Source organism: Fragaria vesca, linkage group LG7, assembly GCF_000184155.1.
Source record: "Fragaria vesca subsp. vesca linkage group LG7, FraVesHawaii_1.0, whole genome shotgun sequence".
In the NCBI taxonomy this organism is placed as follows: domain Eukaryota; kingdom Viridiplantae; phylum Streptophyta; class Magnoliopsida; order Rosales; family Rosaceae; genus Fragaria; species Fragaria vesca.
The window spans coordinates 13,716,999-13,732,431 of record NC_020497.1 but is presented as its reverse complement, the minus strand read 5'-3'; the positions used below and the strand labels follow the sequence as shown (position 1 = coordinate 13,732,431).

General features: G+C 36.2%; 1 protein-coding gene across 1 annotated transcript; it reads left to right on the top strand.

The window, feature by feature from the left end:
- Positions 1-10,016: 10,016 nt before the first annotated feature.
- On the top strand, positions 10,017-14,657 carry LOC101312286 (protein ECERIFERUM 1-like). The gene is made up of 10 exons (XM_004307233.1): positions 10,017-10,113; positions 10,199-10,422; positions 10,535-10,767; positions 11,028-11,247; positions 12,597-12,972; positions 13,052-13,159; positions 13,441-13,641; positions 13,745-13,840; positions 13,953-14,126; positions 14,241-14,657. The coding sequence occupies exons 1-10, from the start codon at positions 10,054-10,056 to the stop codon at positions 14,424-14,426; spliced, it is 1,878 nt and encodes a 625-aa protein (XP_004307281.1). The 5' UTR covers positions 10,017-10,053; the 3' UTR covers positions 14,427-14,657.
- The last annotated feature ends 776 nt before the right edge of the window (positions 14,658-15,433 follow it).

The following is a 15,433-nucleotide window of genomic DNA, read 5'->3' as shown; positions in this document are numbered from 1 at the left end:
TTACTCCTAATCAATTCATGATCTACAATTTGTTTGTCTCTTATCATTCTCTCTAAATTTCCCTACCGTAATTTAGGTTTTTTTTTTACTCCCTACAATAACCAGCAAGTCAAAACCTTCATAATTTAGCACTTGGAATATGAAAGCTTTTCTGGAGAAATTTATATAAAAGAAATATATATTTGGTATGGTGTTGATAATAAAACCATAACAAAAAGATTTCAAAATATAAATCGTCGTGGACAATTATAATTACTTTAGGGAAACTTGTTACGTTGTCTTTTTTAAGTATTGATGTAATAATTCATACATTTTTATGTTATTCAATGAGATTATTCGATTCGTTTAATAAATTTACTAATACTTTGACTAGTGGTAGTTTCTAGCTACGCCACCGACTGAGTTAGTAATTTTTTTTCACTAGCGGTTGGAAGGACGCGACTCCAGAGCGAGTCGTGCGTGGGTTTACAAGTCAAATTCCAGAATTGAGTGTTGGCTCTGTATAATCACTCCGTTGCGCTCTGGATAATCTCTCTCAGCAACCTGCGCGGCGAGTCAGTTTTGTTACTTTGATCCTTCTTTGCGCGGCCACAGAAAGTCCAGTTTGCTGTCTTAAGAGGAGGCAAATAAAGTGTTTGAGAAAAAGCAGAAGACCACAATAGTTCTCCAAGTAAACCTCTAGGTTCTGGAAGGAAGACCAAAACAGTCGGTACTCCAAGTAGAGGTGGAGCTTCTGTAAAGAAAACACCTTTGTTATGATGATTTGTGATATCGGAGAGACCAAAGAATTTGACGCAGCTTAATCTGATTTCTCATCAACCAATTGTAGTCTTTCAACCTTTGTATGCAAGTGTATTATGATGTCATGATTTACTCATTTAGTATTTACCCAAACCTATCGATACACCTTATGGTAATGTTATTTCAAGAAGTATAAGATTGCCCCCTTTCTAATCTTGTTTTCATTTTGATATGTACCAGTTATACATTAACAGGCTGCAGCCATAGCTTGCCATGTTTATACGTCATAAACAAGTAACCTATACATAAGCAGGCATAGTTGCCTTGTTTGTATGTCATAAATAAGCAACTTATCCTTACAGTTAAGGATCTCTTGTCTCTAACACTACTTCAATGAAACTGTCATCACCAAAGAAAAAGAAGTATTTGAAGATCTTTGCTGGAACCAATCTTAGAGGTTATCATTACCCAAAAAAAACAAGAGTGTATTTCAAAAAGCCTCTCAGAAGCTAAAGAAGTTTCTGCAACCACACACAATCCAGTTCAGAAAGCAGATTTCTCATACAACTTTCCATATGCTACAAAATGTTCCTCACTGAACCAAGCTCCAGAGTGCACTGTGCACAACACACAGCAAGAATCCAAATACGCTCTTGAATGCCAAAATCCTTTAAGCTATCGACTAGAAATGTCAATAAAATGCTACACAAAATACTTCCTTCTGCTATCTGCATAAAATTAATCTATCAAGCACTCGGACCCAAAAAAAAAACCACAGCAAAGTGCCAGCAACAAAAACTTTGGGAACCTCCCAATCTTCTAAAGTCTAAAGAAGCCCTTCTTATGAGACTTCAATCGTCTTAGACGGGTCTGCTGCAAATTTAGAGCTACAGAGTTAGCACATAATAAATGCCCCAAATCCTCCAATTCTTACTTATAAATTAGTTATAAGAACAGAGAGAAGAAAAGAGGGAAAACATGTACCTATCGATTTCCACAGAGGATTTTGTTCTGAACAAAAAACACAATTTTACGAATTAGAAACACGTTATGAGTTTCACAGGAGCAAATTATATCAAAAGTAGAACAATCTTGATTGAAAGGGATGGCTGAGAAAGATTGTAAAAGCGTAATCTCATAATAGGGCTTTAAACCTTTAACACAATCCTTAACAAGCAAATCAGACACTAAAAACTCCATTATACCTGAGATCTTCAATTCAGTAGATGATGGTGTGTTCCTGACTCGCATTCCCAGGCCTCAACACCAAAACGACGGCGACTGAACACCACCAAGTCAACTCGGCCTTCGAAGTCGGTGGCCCGTCAACCTAATCAGGCAAATTGAACTCGATCACCAAACTTCAAGAAACGAAAATCAATTCCTAACTCAAGAAACGAAAATGGATCACCACTCACCAGTCTCTCCTAACTTCAGATCTGTTTTGAACTCTCCTACTAATCTGAAGCTTCTTCAACACACCAAACCAATATTCCCCCGAGCTACCCCAATCCTACGAAAATTTAACCGAGGATGTGTGCTACACGCGCTAACGGGCCTTGACGGAGAAACCAACAGAAAATCAATGACTGCTTGACACGTCTACACAGACAAACGCGTACTATGAATCGATCTCATTGATTATATCTCCCCAACCTCATTTGCATGTCAAATCCTTGTGGAACAGTTACAAGAGTTAGGTTTCGTTGGTGGACAGAGCAGATCCGGCCATAGCGGGGCATAGTAGCTTACGGGGTATGAAGCAAATTAAAATAGGGTTGGGAGTTTTGTCCTTTTGGGATCTGTAATCGAATGCCACCCATAGCCGCCCGGTAGTACTGACCTCAACTGTGAACAAACTTGCAGTTATTGTATGAATTGACACTTCTATTTCATTGATATTTCAACTACATCTGTGTATAGGTAGGCTAGGTTAGGCTGTATGGAGATTAATTAATACTTTGATTAATGAAGGATCGAGGTCCTGGTAATAGGGTACATAAGAGAGATCGAGTACCATTTGACAACACACTCGAGTACATATATTCCTATATCTAGTAATCTAATACATGCATGTCTCGTCGATCTTATTGCAAATAAGAAAGAAAATGACTTTCTGATTAAGAATCATGAAGACTCCGATGAATGAATGGAGCCGAAGCCGCCACCCCACCACCCTCAACAAGAAAATATAATGAAACTATGGTCGGGTTCGTTAGTGCTGGACCTTGCTGATGTTGGCCTATCTGTAGAATTGTTGTACCAGAAACCAGTGTGCTTCATTTAAACAACAATTATCGGGTAGATGATGATGAACTCAATATCTGTTAGGCTTTAGAAGTTAATGGATGATGGGAGGCATGAGCTGATGGGTATCAGATTGTGCTGCGGTGGTTCGAGTGGTGGCATGGTTCCACAGAAAGGTGGTGATCGATCGATGGCGTCGGGGAGTTCGGACAAGTTTGAGCTTGACTCACGTGGCACGCTTCCAGAGATTCTGGTATGTTATTAATATGGAGCGGCAGAGGCAGGTGGGTGAGGACTGAGGAATTTAATGGGAGGGGACTCAATTTGGGGACGACTATCTTCCCTCCAAGATTATTGCCGCACGCAATTGTTTTTATAATTTTTCGTTTACCCTTGAAATGAGATCTACTGGTACAAATAAGAATAGAAATGTAACCAGGGTCCTCATTATCTTTTGAAATATTATGAAACTCAAACAGGAAAGTACTTCAATAACGAGCATATCAACGAGTAAGTTTATCAACGGTATTGTTGTATTAAAAAACGCAGCCTAAAAGGTAGAAAGTGAGTGTTTTGCAACCAAGACGCAGAGGCATCCAAGGCATTAATGAAGGCGTCAAAGGCGCAAAAAACGGGTAGTAAGGCGTGAAAAGCCAACGTCCAGAAATTTTTTGGTTTTTTTTTCCGTCAAAAACTGAAAAACACAGAAGTCTCGATTCTATTCAAATTGAGAAGCATACTCATCTGTATTCTAGACTTCAAAGCCTAGAAGAACAGGCTAGGTCTCACCACATAGCAGAGCTTCGTTCTTAATTTAGATGGTGGTAAGTGTAGCAAGAAATATTTTCTCCTTCTCTGCGTGGCTGGATTCTAGTTCTAAAAACAATTTCCTACTGCTGTTTACGTGAGAGAGGACCAGCACGTGGCACTGCCATGTGGTGTACCCGGCCAATCATATAACTAAGATTCATGTGGGGACCAACATGGAAAAAAAAAAGTAAAAGTAACTAAATACACCAATCAGAAATAAAGATAAAACACTTAGACCAATGAGATTAAAATAGAACATAAAACATATGGTGTTCCGGGTACAAATAATAATTTCCCGATATGTAAATGGAAGTGTAAAAAAGGTAGTTTAGTTAGAATAGCTAGAACTCATTCAATTCACGTTGAAAGATATATATTTGACTATTTGAGAGTTATCCTATAAGAAAACAATCTATTAAGGAATAAATAAGGAATCATTGAGTTATTATTCATATAGTGTAAGTTTTAATGTAATTATGCAATCAATTTACATTTAAAAAAGTTATGTTGCAAGATTTATGTTTTACTGAGGCTCTCCTTGGATTGTCTCGGTTACACCTTAACCTTTTAAAACATTGATTTAACCAAACGGTAACCCAATTACTCATATAATCATATTGAACTTCAAACGATATCATAAATTCATAATACTATCAGGGCACGTTTACTAACTTGGAATGAAAATTATCATGAATCGGTATCAACAAAAATCGGTATGAGAATATTTCATACCATTCTACTGATTACTTACCATAAGGAATCAAAATATGAATGAAACTAATTACGATTGATGTTATTTACTTATCATATGGAATCGGAATTAAAACTAGTTTGATTATTAAAATACCGGTACCCCTACAAGAAATGAATTTAAAATACCCCTAAAGTACAATATATATTTTTAGGGTTGGGTAATTTAGAAATATTATAATTATGTGAGGATATTTTGAGGAGAAAAAATCGATTCCATTACCTTGCATTCTGATACCCATCTCCCCCCTTTGGGTATCGAATAGGGGGTTTCGTCAGGAATTGATTTCTGATAAGCAAATGAGACCCACATCCATTCCAATACCTTGACATGTTAGTAAAGTAAACGCCGAAATTCACCAATTTCAGAATTAATTACACTACTCTCAATTCCATTCCAGATTAGTAAACATGCCCTCAGATTTCATCAGTTTATACTGGGAAACAATTAAGTTACTATGAAACATGATCAGTTTTCCCTATTGTTATCGATTAGATCAAATCGGGGTTTTCCGTATGATTATTGATGACCCTAGCCATGGGAAGGGATTTAGAGAGAAAATCCAAGATAGGAGGTGATGTAAGAAAGAAAGAACATTCCAAACTACCTAGCCTGCACTATAATGCGGTAAAGCAGAACAAAGATAGCGAATATGATGAGGTCATGAGCTCAACCCAAAATAAGCATGCATGTCACAATAAGCTACGGGCTACTATAATTTAGGTTTCATACTTGAAAGAGATGACGAGAGGATGGACATATGCGAATTACATGATCATCTATGCTCCTAGATATGCTAATATGGTAACACATAGCTAGGAATTCTTTGTCTGTTATGTGTTAGTAGTGATAGCCAATTAACATGCCAATTAACATGGTTTTTTTTTTTTTTTTTTAAATCATTTACATGGTTTTTAACTTCTCTCAAATTTATAAGAGATCCGTAAAATTTCAATGAAAGTTTATGTTTTGAAAAGAAAAAAAATAAAATAAGCATGTCGCAAGAAGCTATCGAAGCTTAGAAATCAGGGTCATATATGCAGTTGTGAAATTCATATTTATTTTATCACTTACTCATCGAAACGCAAAATAAGATCAGTCATCTTTGTAACCGAGACATTACACTGGTTTAGTCATGCACTCACATGCTTTAACACGCACTAGAGAGAAAAAACCCAAAGCGACAGGTTTCCCGTTTCCAATTAATCTACCGTAGGCGGCGCTTCCAGCCACTGCATATCGGTTTGGGAGCAGACTATTAGTATAGATTCGACAGTGCTTTGGCCATTTTTCTCCTGGCCTCGTATCTTTCGTCATCAGAGAAGAATAGCAGTGTTCTTGATGGGTAGGCACTCTCCTTTGTGATATCTTCAAATCCGACTCTAATCGAGGTGTTGCAGATTGGGGACGGTTGCACTTCTGCAATGATAAAGTAGTCTAGGGTTCAATCCAAAACCAATTGGCTATGGATGAAGTGACCCAAACCCGTATAAATCCACAGGTAAGGTCTCATATTCCCGATGTTGGATTCATATCTCAATACGCACCCGCACATGGACAACATTTGGTGACGTGGAGTCCGTGTGGCCATTGGGATTCACACGTGTACGTGAGTAATCCGCTTTGATACAATGATGAAGTAGTCTGGGGTTCACATCCAAAACCAATTGGCTATGGATAGAGTGACCCAAACCCTTATAAACCCACAAGTAATATCTTATATTCTCGATGTGGGATTCATATCTCAACATGCAGGTGCCACATCTATCGATGGAGATTGTGACGGCCGGTTTGGTTCTTAGCGTATGGGAAGTTTTGTCGGAAGTGACCTCTATGGACGCTGGTGGAAGTGATCAGGGATTGTGATTGGTGAGTCTTCGAATTCGTAAGACACAGGTCATATATGGAAGCATAATTGGGTCCTTGTGCTCAATTCTATTCTAGGGACTATAACATCTCTTTAGTTTTTCTTTTCTTGTTTCCTCTGCCACCTAGTGTGGCTTGGTGTGAGTTCGACTCGGTGGAGTTTGACTCCATATCTCACCGTATGGATTTCTCTTTCCGAGTCTTGGTGTTCCGGCTCGTTTGGAACTTTGAGGATTGCAGTGTCGATCTCTTCCATGCACTTTCGATTTGATCAATCTTGGTTGCTCTTGAATGCTTAATTTGGTGGTGCGGTGGCCCTTTTCTTATCATTTTAGGTTGCATTTTTGTGTTGTCGTGTTGACGTATTATGAGTTGGATATATGTGCTGGGCTTGGACTCTTGTAAGAATGGGCTGCCATCTAGGATTGTTTCGAACACGGATGTTGGAGGCACAAAAATCAGCTTGACTGATTGAAAATTGACCTGATCTGTTTCGAGATGAATTTTGGTTGGTTGTTTCTTCTTATTTAGTTGCAGTTTGGTTTGTTTTTCTTATGTTTGTTTTTCCGTTTCTGAGTTTGTATGGATTTCTTGTGAAATCCTGTGAACCGTGGTCTGATTGTTATGCGATTACGTCGGTTCGAATCCTTGTAACTCATTGTTTATGAATGAAGGTTCTCTTGATAAAAAAAATATGCAGAATAAAATAAATAGTAGAATGTAATTTTGTCACTCTACAAAGATTTATAACTTTTTCTAGCAAAACAAAAACACCAATTGTTTTATTAACCAGAGTCATTTTTAGTTTGTTAAAAGGAGATGTATTTCGTAATTAATATATCATACATGTGATGGAATGAATAGATTGAAATTATACTCGGATATGGTTGGTTTGCTATCTGAAACTTAACTTGATTCAGTCGGGTGTTTTTTGGTTTGTTCATTTAGTGAAGTAACTACTCATCAGTGGGCGACCTAGGATTTCATCTCTACGGGGGCGTAGTGAAGAATAAAATACGTAATATGGAACAAACCAATAGTTAAGCACCTTAAATCAAACTTTATATATTACAAAAGTTTTGATCGTAGACTCGGGGTATCAAAAGAAAAATACCCCCATTTAATCGAGGAAAAAAATTATAGATCATAAGAGTCGGTGGGCTGAAGATCTCATTATCTTAATAAAAAGAGGGTAAGTTTGTGGTGGATTAACCTTGAATATCAATGAGTAAGAAGCTAGCAATTATGTCTGTTAATCATCTTAATCTATCAATTGCATTGGGAAAAAAACTCACTAACGACACCGGCCCCCAGTAGCCCTATTCTGGGTCCGCCAATGCTATTCATATTGTTCATTCAGTTAGAGCATCTCTAACAACTTTTGTATTAATTCTCTATTATAGATTTATAATAAATCACAAAATCTCTAAAAGTAAAGAAGCTCAACTCTGACAGATCTTCTATTCTATTATATAAAATTATATGTTTTTCTGTAGAGAAATTTTATTAACACATCCCTAAATGGTAGATACACATCTTTTCATTTATACAAATTATATAAGACTTTTTCGATACGTAAAATTACCAAAATTCATATCAAAAGTAAAAAAACCTAGTTGAAATAAAATATCTCGTTTAAGACATTCATATTAACTATTTTAATTCTAACACTTTTTTTTTATTTCTAGCTGGAATCGAGTACCAATATATTTTGACACCACATGAATATTATTTAATGGTTCCCAATAATCGATTAATTTAGTTTTACACAGGATTGTACATTATAATGTTGAAAGTTCCGTTAAAGATTTTGGTGATGTATTGTCTTGTTTCGTTTTGATTCGGTAGGCTTAAGAATTTTTGAAATCAGCTTGAGTAAGAGGCTCCTTGTTGAGAAGAAATTTTATCAAGGAAAACTGATGGGAGAAAATGTTAATAAAGGGAAATCCCTCGAGGAAGATCTTAACAAGGTGAAACCCTTTAAAGGAAAATAAAAACTTTTGAGGAAGATGTCAATGAGGTGAAACAGTACGAGGAAAGATAAAACTTTTTGAGAAAAATCTCACTAATTTAAACTTTTTTTTTGAATAAATTGAGTAGCAGATATAGAAAAGTATGTGTATTTAGTGAATGAATTGTGTATTTAGTGGATGAATTGTATATTTTAAATGAGGGTATTGTAGGAAGTTTGGGTATGTGTATCTAGTCAAATGTTAAACAATAAAGTTAATAAGTGGTGTATGAAGTATGAGATCTATATCTAGTAATTAATTGTGTTAACAAAATTTCTCTTTTTTGTACAGTATAACGAATCTATATAAATTCTACCATCAAGAAGCTCAGTCTTTTCGTTACTGTTTACCTCATATGGAAAAAGATGAATAATCGTATTTTTAGAAATGAAAGATGTGCTCCTTTTGTGGTTCTCAAGAATATTATTTCCATGATCAGATTTCCATCAAGTTTAAGCCATCTATTACTAATAGATATATTGCTGAAAAGTGGAGCTTAAATGCCTCTTAGTCCTTTTCTACCTTGTTCCTTTTCAGGTTTTGTTTTGTTTTCCTTTGATTAGCTTACTTTTTGTTGTTTTGTAGCTTTTTTGATTTGCTTACTTTTTGTTGTTTTGTAGCTTCTTTGCTTTTATCTTCTTTTGTATTGGGCTTGCCCTCTCTTTTTAGTTTAATATACTCGTTTATTTACCCCCCAAAAAAAATCTATGTAAAAAAATAGTATATATTTATTCAAATCAAACCCCAAATTCATGTAAATTAAATGTTTTAAACATGATGTTTTGTTCTTTGTTTTTTTTAAGGAAAGAGAATGAATTCTAAAATTCAAGTAATAAAGTTATTTAGAGATTTCTTTATAAATTTATAAATTTTGAGAATTCTATAGATATAGAGGATATGTTTCTCTCTCTTCCCAGCTTTTGTATTATAGAGAATACTTTGCATGAGTTATTAGAGCAAAAAAAAAAATGGTGTAATTTTCAAAATAGAGATAATTCTAGTTTTACATAAGCTGTTGGAGATGTTCTAATGAGGAGTTAGGATCATGAAATATTGTAGATTATATAATATATTATCTTTGATAATTATTTACTAAAATCTAAAGTTCTAAACTATGATTTCTCGGAAATAGAAGTTACAATAATTGAATAATACCAAATTATGCTTGTATGTATCCACTGATCCACAGTGCATGCTGCATAAAATAGTAAAGTCTGTAGTAAATTATCACCCTACTCTGTATCAGATCATTAATTCATATATATCAACCAGTAACTGCTTCTACAGTTCTATGTCACCTTGCTATTGGACCATTGAGAGAAAAATATCTAAAATGGATTTTGCATTTACACACACCCGTCACCCTCACACAAAAAATCACTCAAAGAGAATAATTACTCGTTTGAGAGAAAAATATCTAAATGGATTTTGCATTTACACACACCCGTCACCCTCACACAAAAAATCATTCAAAGAGAATAATTACTCGTGCTAGAATTCTATACGTAATATAGTACCAATTAATTAATTTAGGCACCCTTGTAACTTTTTTATATAAACCACCTCCAAAACCCAAAGCTTGGTCATCATTTGCGTGCTAAGCTAGCTAGTAGCGCACTGAGAACAATGGCTTCCACTCCTGGTATTCTCACAGACTGGCCATGGACTCCTCTCGGAAGCTTCAAGGTTTTCTTCTTAGTTTACTCCTGAGAAACATTCTATTATCTATGTGGGTTTTTATTGTTATTAACTTGTTGGTTTTGCTTTGCAGTACGTGGTTTTGGCTCCTTGGGTGGTTCACAGCACATACTCGTTCATGGTTAACGAAGGACCTGATAGAGATCTGTCTTACTTTCTCATACTTCCGCTCATGCTATGGAGGATGCTCCACAACCAGCTATGGATCTCTCTTTCTCGATATCGAACCGCCAAAGGCAAAGGCCGGATCGTCGACAAGGGCCTCGAATTCGAGCAAGTCGACAGAGAAAGAAACTGGTCTGTAATACTTTTCACAGTATTAGCTAGGGTTATGTGGAGATCGAGATATATACTAAGACGATTTTTTGTTTTTGGGGGGGTTTACAACTTTACGTTTTGATTATTTCAGGGATGACCAGATAATATTCAACGGAATATTGTTCTACCTAGGCAGCAGGCACCTGCCCGGCGGTAGCAACTTACCGATGTGGAAGGCAGACGGGTTGGTCATAACGTTTCTGCTTCACGCCGGTCCGGTGGAGTTCCTCTACTACTGGCTTCACAGAGCTCTTCACCACCATTTTCTCTACTCTCGCTACCATTCCCACCACCATTCCTCCATCGTCACCGAGCCTATTTCTTGTAAGACTTGCACCTAACTCTGAAACTGATTGATGAACTTTCCTTTTATAGAAGTACTGCCTTTATGTGAATTTGCTTTTTGATTCTGCTAGTTGGTGAGAGTTTTAATTCAATGACTCTGCAATTTCCTTTTATATAACAGACTACACATTTAGAATTTTGCAGAATGAGATGTAAATTTAGATAAAAACACAAATGTTCAATAATACAGAAACCATGAATATGAATATATCTGACTCTGATTCGATTACATATTGCAGCTGTGATTCACCCTTTTGCGGAACACATAGCATATTTCATCCTCTTCGCAATTCCACAGGTGACAATAGCGTTGACGGGGACAGGTTCAGTCGCATCATATTTGATTTATCTTACATATATCGACCTAATGAACAACATGGGGCACTGCAATTTCGAGCTCATTCCCAACTGGATATTTTCTATTTTTCCTCCTCTTAAGTACTTCATGTACACTCCCTCGTAAGTCTTTTCAACTCTTAGTATTTCTAATCGATTATCTCTTTTATCTTACAAACTAGATCAGAAATAAGTCCCGCCATATGCATAACATGAAACATGCGAAATCTGAATTATTTAACCTAATATGTTACTTTAACTTCCAAGTTTTTTCTTATTTCATGGTATTTTCGTTATCTAATTTAAAGCTAGAGCCTATAGTATGCCTCTTTTCTTAGCAAATGCCTCCCTTTCAAAGAAAGAGTCACTGAATGTTGGAAAATATTTTCTATTTATGAGTAGAAAATACCTTAATTAATATTCCTGGCCTTGATATTCTTGTTGAATGTAGCCAATACGCGTCATGATATGGACATTGTACTGTACTTGATTTGGTGTCTACAAATTTAGGACTTGCACCCACCCAAATTTAATACAGGGTCCCCAGTAGACAAGGTCTAGTGGACAATTTTGAAGATTTTACACTAATTTTTTATTTTCCAAAAAATAGTCTTATATAATTGTGTGTGTATATATCCTTGTCTCTCTTTAGTTGATCTCACTAAAAATTTAATATAATTCTTTGAATGACAAATTAATTGTAGTACAATATATTTTATCGGCATTTCTAATACGTACAATCAAAATTCCTCACGGCCGGTTTAGTAGCAGTCCTGGCTTAGCCGTACGTCATATTAATAGATCATGAAAAGAGGTTCTCCCTTCACGGTTTGCCGTAACAGTTTCGACTCGGATATTTTTAGAACCCAATACTTTTGTTATTTGTGACATTTAACTATCCTTTCTACAAAATATAATGAAGTTTGATTTTAAATAAATGATTAGATAGAGGGCACAACTAATAATTGAATAGGGACAAAGATTTTCTAGCTTTTTAATTTGATGAGGGATTATGTGACAAGAGATTTGCAGTCAATGTCACAAACCAAGTTACTATTCCATACAAACAAATATGCCATCATTTGATTCCCATACCAATCAATGAAATACGAAATATATGTCAGCAGGAAACCTAGCCACCTTTATTTCTAGGTTCTTTCATTTCTTTGAATTTGATGGATGAAAATTAAATGGGTAGGCAGGGCTTTGAATAGACTGTACACAAAGATAAGGATAGGGGGACAACAATGTATGTATGTGTAGAAATATCTAATTATGAGGAAACATATTACATATAAAATCATGTTCTAGCTGGATTTCTGTTACTGAAAAAAAATGGTGAAGCTTTACCAAGAGAAATTATATTTTACAAATTAACCTAATCATAACTCATGTTGTTAGCTAGGGTTTACTAGATTAAATAGATGTTTGAATGAAGTTTCTGATTTTGATCAACCGTAACTATATTGTAGGTTTCACTCACTTCATCACACACAATTCCGAACAAATTACTCGCTCTTTATGCCGATTTACGACTACATATACGGCACTACGGACAAGTCTACCGATTCTCTGTATGAATCTTCACTGAAAAGAGAAGAGGAATCGCCGGATGTGCTGCATCTGACCCATTTAACAACCCCTGAATCTATCTATCAACTTCCGGTTGGGTTTGCTTCCTTGGCCTCTAAGCCACACACCTCAACATGGTACTTATGGTTGATGTGGCCTGTCACACTGTGGTCTATGCTGCTCACTTGGATCTATGGCCGCACTTTCGTGGTCGAGAGGCAGCGGTTTGAGAAGCTTAAATTGCAAACTTGGGCTATACCTAAATACAGTTTGCAGGTAACAACCACTTCATTTCGGTTTTCAATCTTCAAAAGTTCAGTTCATATGGTATAGTAATCTGTTATATATAATGCAGTACTTCTTGGAGTGGCAAAACGAAGCTATCAACGGCCTGATTGAGGGAGCTATACTTGAAGCCGAGGAAAAGGGTGTCAAAGTTTTAACTTTAGGTCTCTTGAATCAGGTATGTCGATCTTGTACTGTTCTTGATAGTGAGTGATATATTAAGCTAACAATGCTATCTATCGAGCATGGTCTTTTTTGGCTAGTACAAACCGTTGGACCACGCACACAGCCATTGGATTGTAGACATGGAGCTAAGATTTTATAACTAATCATAGTTCAGCTCATTCTAAACAGCCTTTTCTGTAGTAATTTGCATTGCGACTAACGAATACCGTATAGTATTTGGTTTGTTTTGCAAGATTTAGGTGTCATATTAATCTCTGTATTTGCTTATTGCAGAGTGAGGAGCTGAATAGATACGGCGGCCTATATGTTCACAGGAATCCGCAGCTGAAAATCAAGGTGGTGGATGGAAGTAGCTTAGCTGTGGCTGTCATTCTTAACAGCATTCCGAAAGGGACAACAGAAGTTCTTCTTAGAGGCAACCTCACAAAGGTCGCCTACGCCCTTGCCTTTTCTTTGTGCCAGAAGGGAATCCAGGTAACCTCACAAAGCTAGGTCGCTTTCGTTGAAATGAAATTAACATATTGTTTTTCCTAGCCTGTTACTAGAGAATGTGTTTTAATCAAGTAAATTATTTCAGGTTGCTACGCTACACCAGTCTGATTATTTGAAGCTCACCAAATCATTCAGTGCTACTGAGAGTAAGTTGGTTCTTGCAAAGAGCTATGCTGCAAAGGTACGTAAAAGCTAGAATTTTTTTTTCTAATTATGATTATCAACTAATTCTCTATTATATTTTAACTTGACAATTGGATTGTAACTTGACACTCTTTGTTATTATTTTGCAGATCTGGTTAGTGGGAGATGGATTGAGCAAGGAAGAACAGTTGAATGCACCAAAGGGAACTATATTTGTTCCCTTCTCCCAACTTCCTCCCAAAAAATTGCGCAAAGACTGCTACTACCACTGTACCCCAGCCATGAAAACTCCTACATCCCTTGAGAACATTTACTCTTGTGAGGTAATTAATTTATGTAATTAAAATCGCATATACCTATTGCTTTCTCCTTTAATTTTTCGATTAATTAGTAACTAACAACAATTTGAATGAATGAAATGTTGTGATGACACTCAGAACTGGTTGCCAAGAAGAGTGATGAGTGTGTGGCGCATTGCCGGAATAGTGCATGCCTTGGAAGGTTGGAATAAGCACGAGTGCGGTTACACCATGTCGGACATTAACAAAGTTTGGCAAGCAACTCTTCGACATGGCTTCCAGCCTCTTACCACCACAGTCACTACTCAGACCAAAAATGACTGATAATTAGCTGCTGAATTATCTGTATCACATATATGCGCGCAGTACTACCGAATGAAATTGATAAAGCCGCTATGCATGGGAATTAAGTTCAAAGCTCTCAATCTGTTGGTGATCGGTTAATAACTCGTATTATATTGGATATTAATGGATTGTTTTGATTTGGTGTGCTATGTATGTTGGTAAGTTACTCGTCTTATTTATCTATCGAAAAAATAAAAAGTTAGGTTCGCGTATGCACATTGTTTAACTGCTTCACTTTTTTACATCGACAATGAAATAGAATTACAAACAAGAACCTCTAACGCATCACGAATCTAAATTATGAAATAAAAGAGACTAACAGCTGGCAGCTAAATAAAGAGCATGAAACCAGGTCTGAGCATGAGAACAATGTTCAACACTTGCAATGGCAGCTGTTAAGAGATTAACTTCTCCCTTGACATGAGTAATAGTCACTGTGGAAAGTGGATAACAAGCCCTCCAAGTGTAAAATGAGCAAAATAGTCAGGATCGTAACTAAAGGCTAGGTTTGATTCTCCATGGTGTTAAAAAATCAATTGAGATTTTGGAACACCCCTAGATTTTGGAACTAAAGGTTTGATTCCACTTTTTTGAGAACTGAGAACTGAAGGTTTGATTCCACTTCAAATCGTTTCTACTAGGAAACATGTAGACCAGATCTGAGAGCGAGAGCTTCAGTAGTAAGAATTAACATCATTATACATAATTGATTTGAAGTTGTCATGATAGTTCTCTATTTTGTAAAATTGGACCATCAAAATATTGAGTTTCATAAAACCAACACGAGGTACGTAGTTGCCTTCTAATGATAATACCGTGCTTAGGCTTTTTGGTGGAGTAGGAAATAATAACATTGATCATGCATAAGTAGAAATCTAGCAGCATCATGGACTATTTGAATGGAACGAATAAAGATAAGGTCCACATGAGATTTTCATAAGAAATATATTGTACATAAGGCAATATGAAAAAAAATATCAATCGAA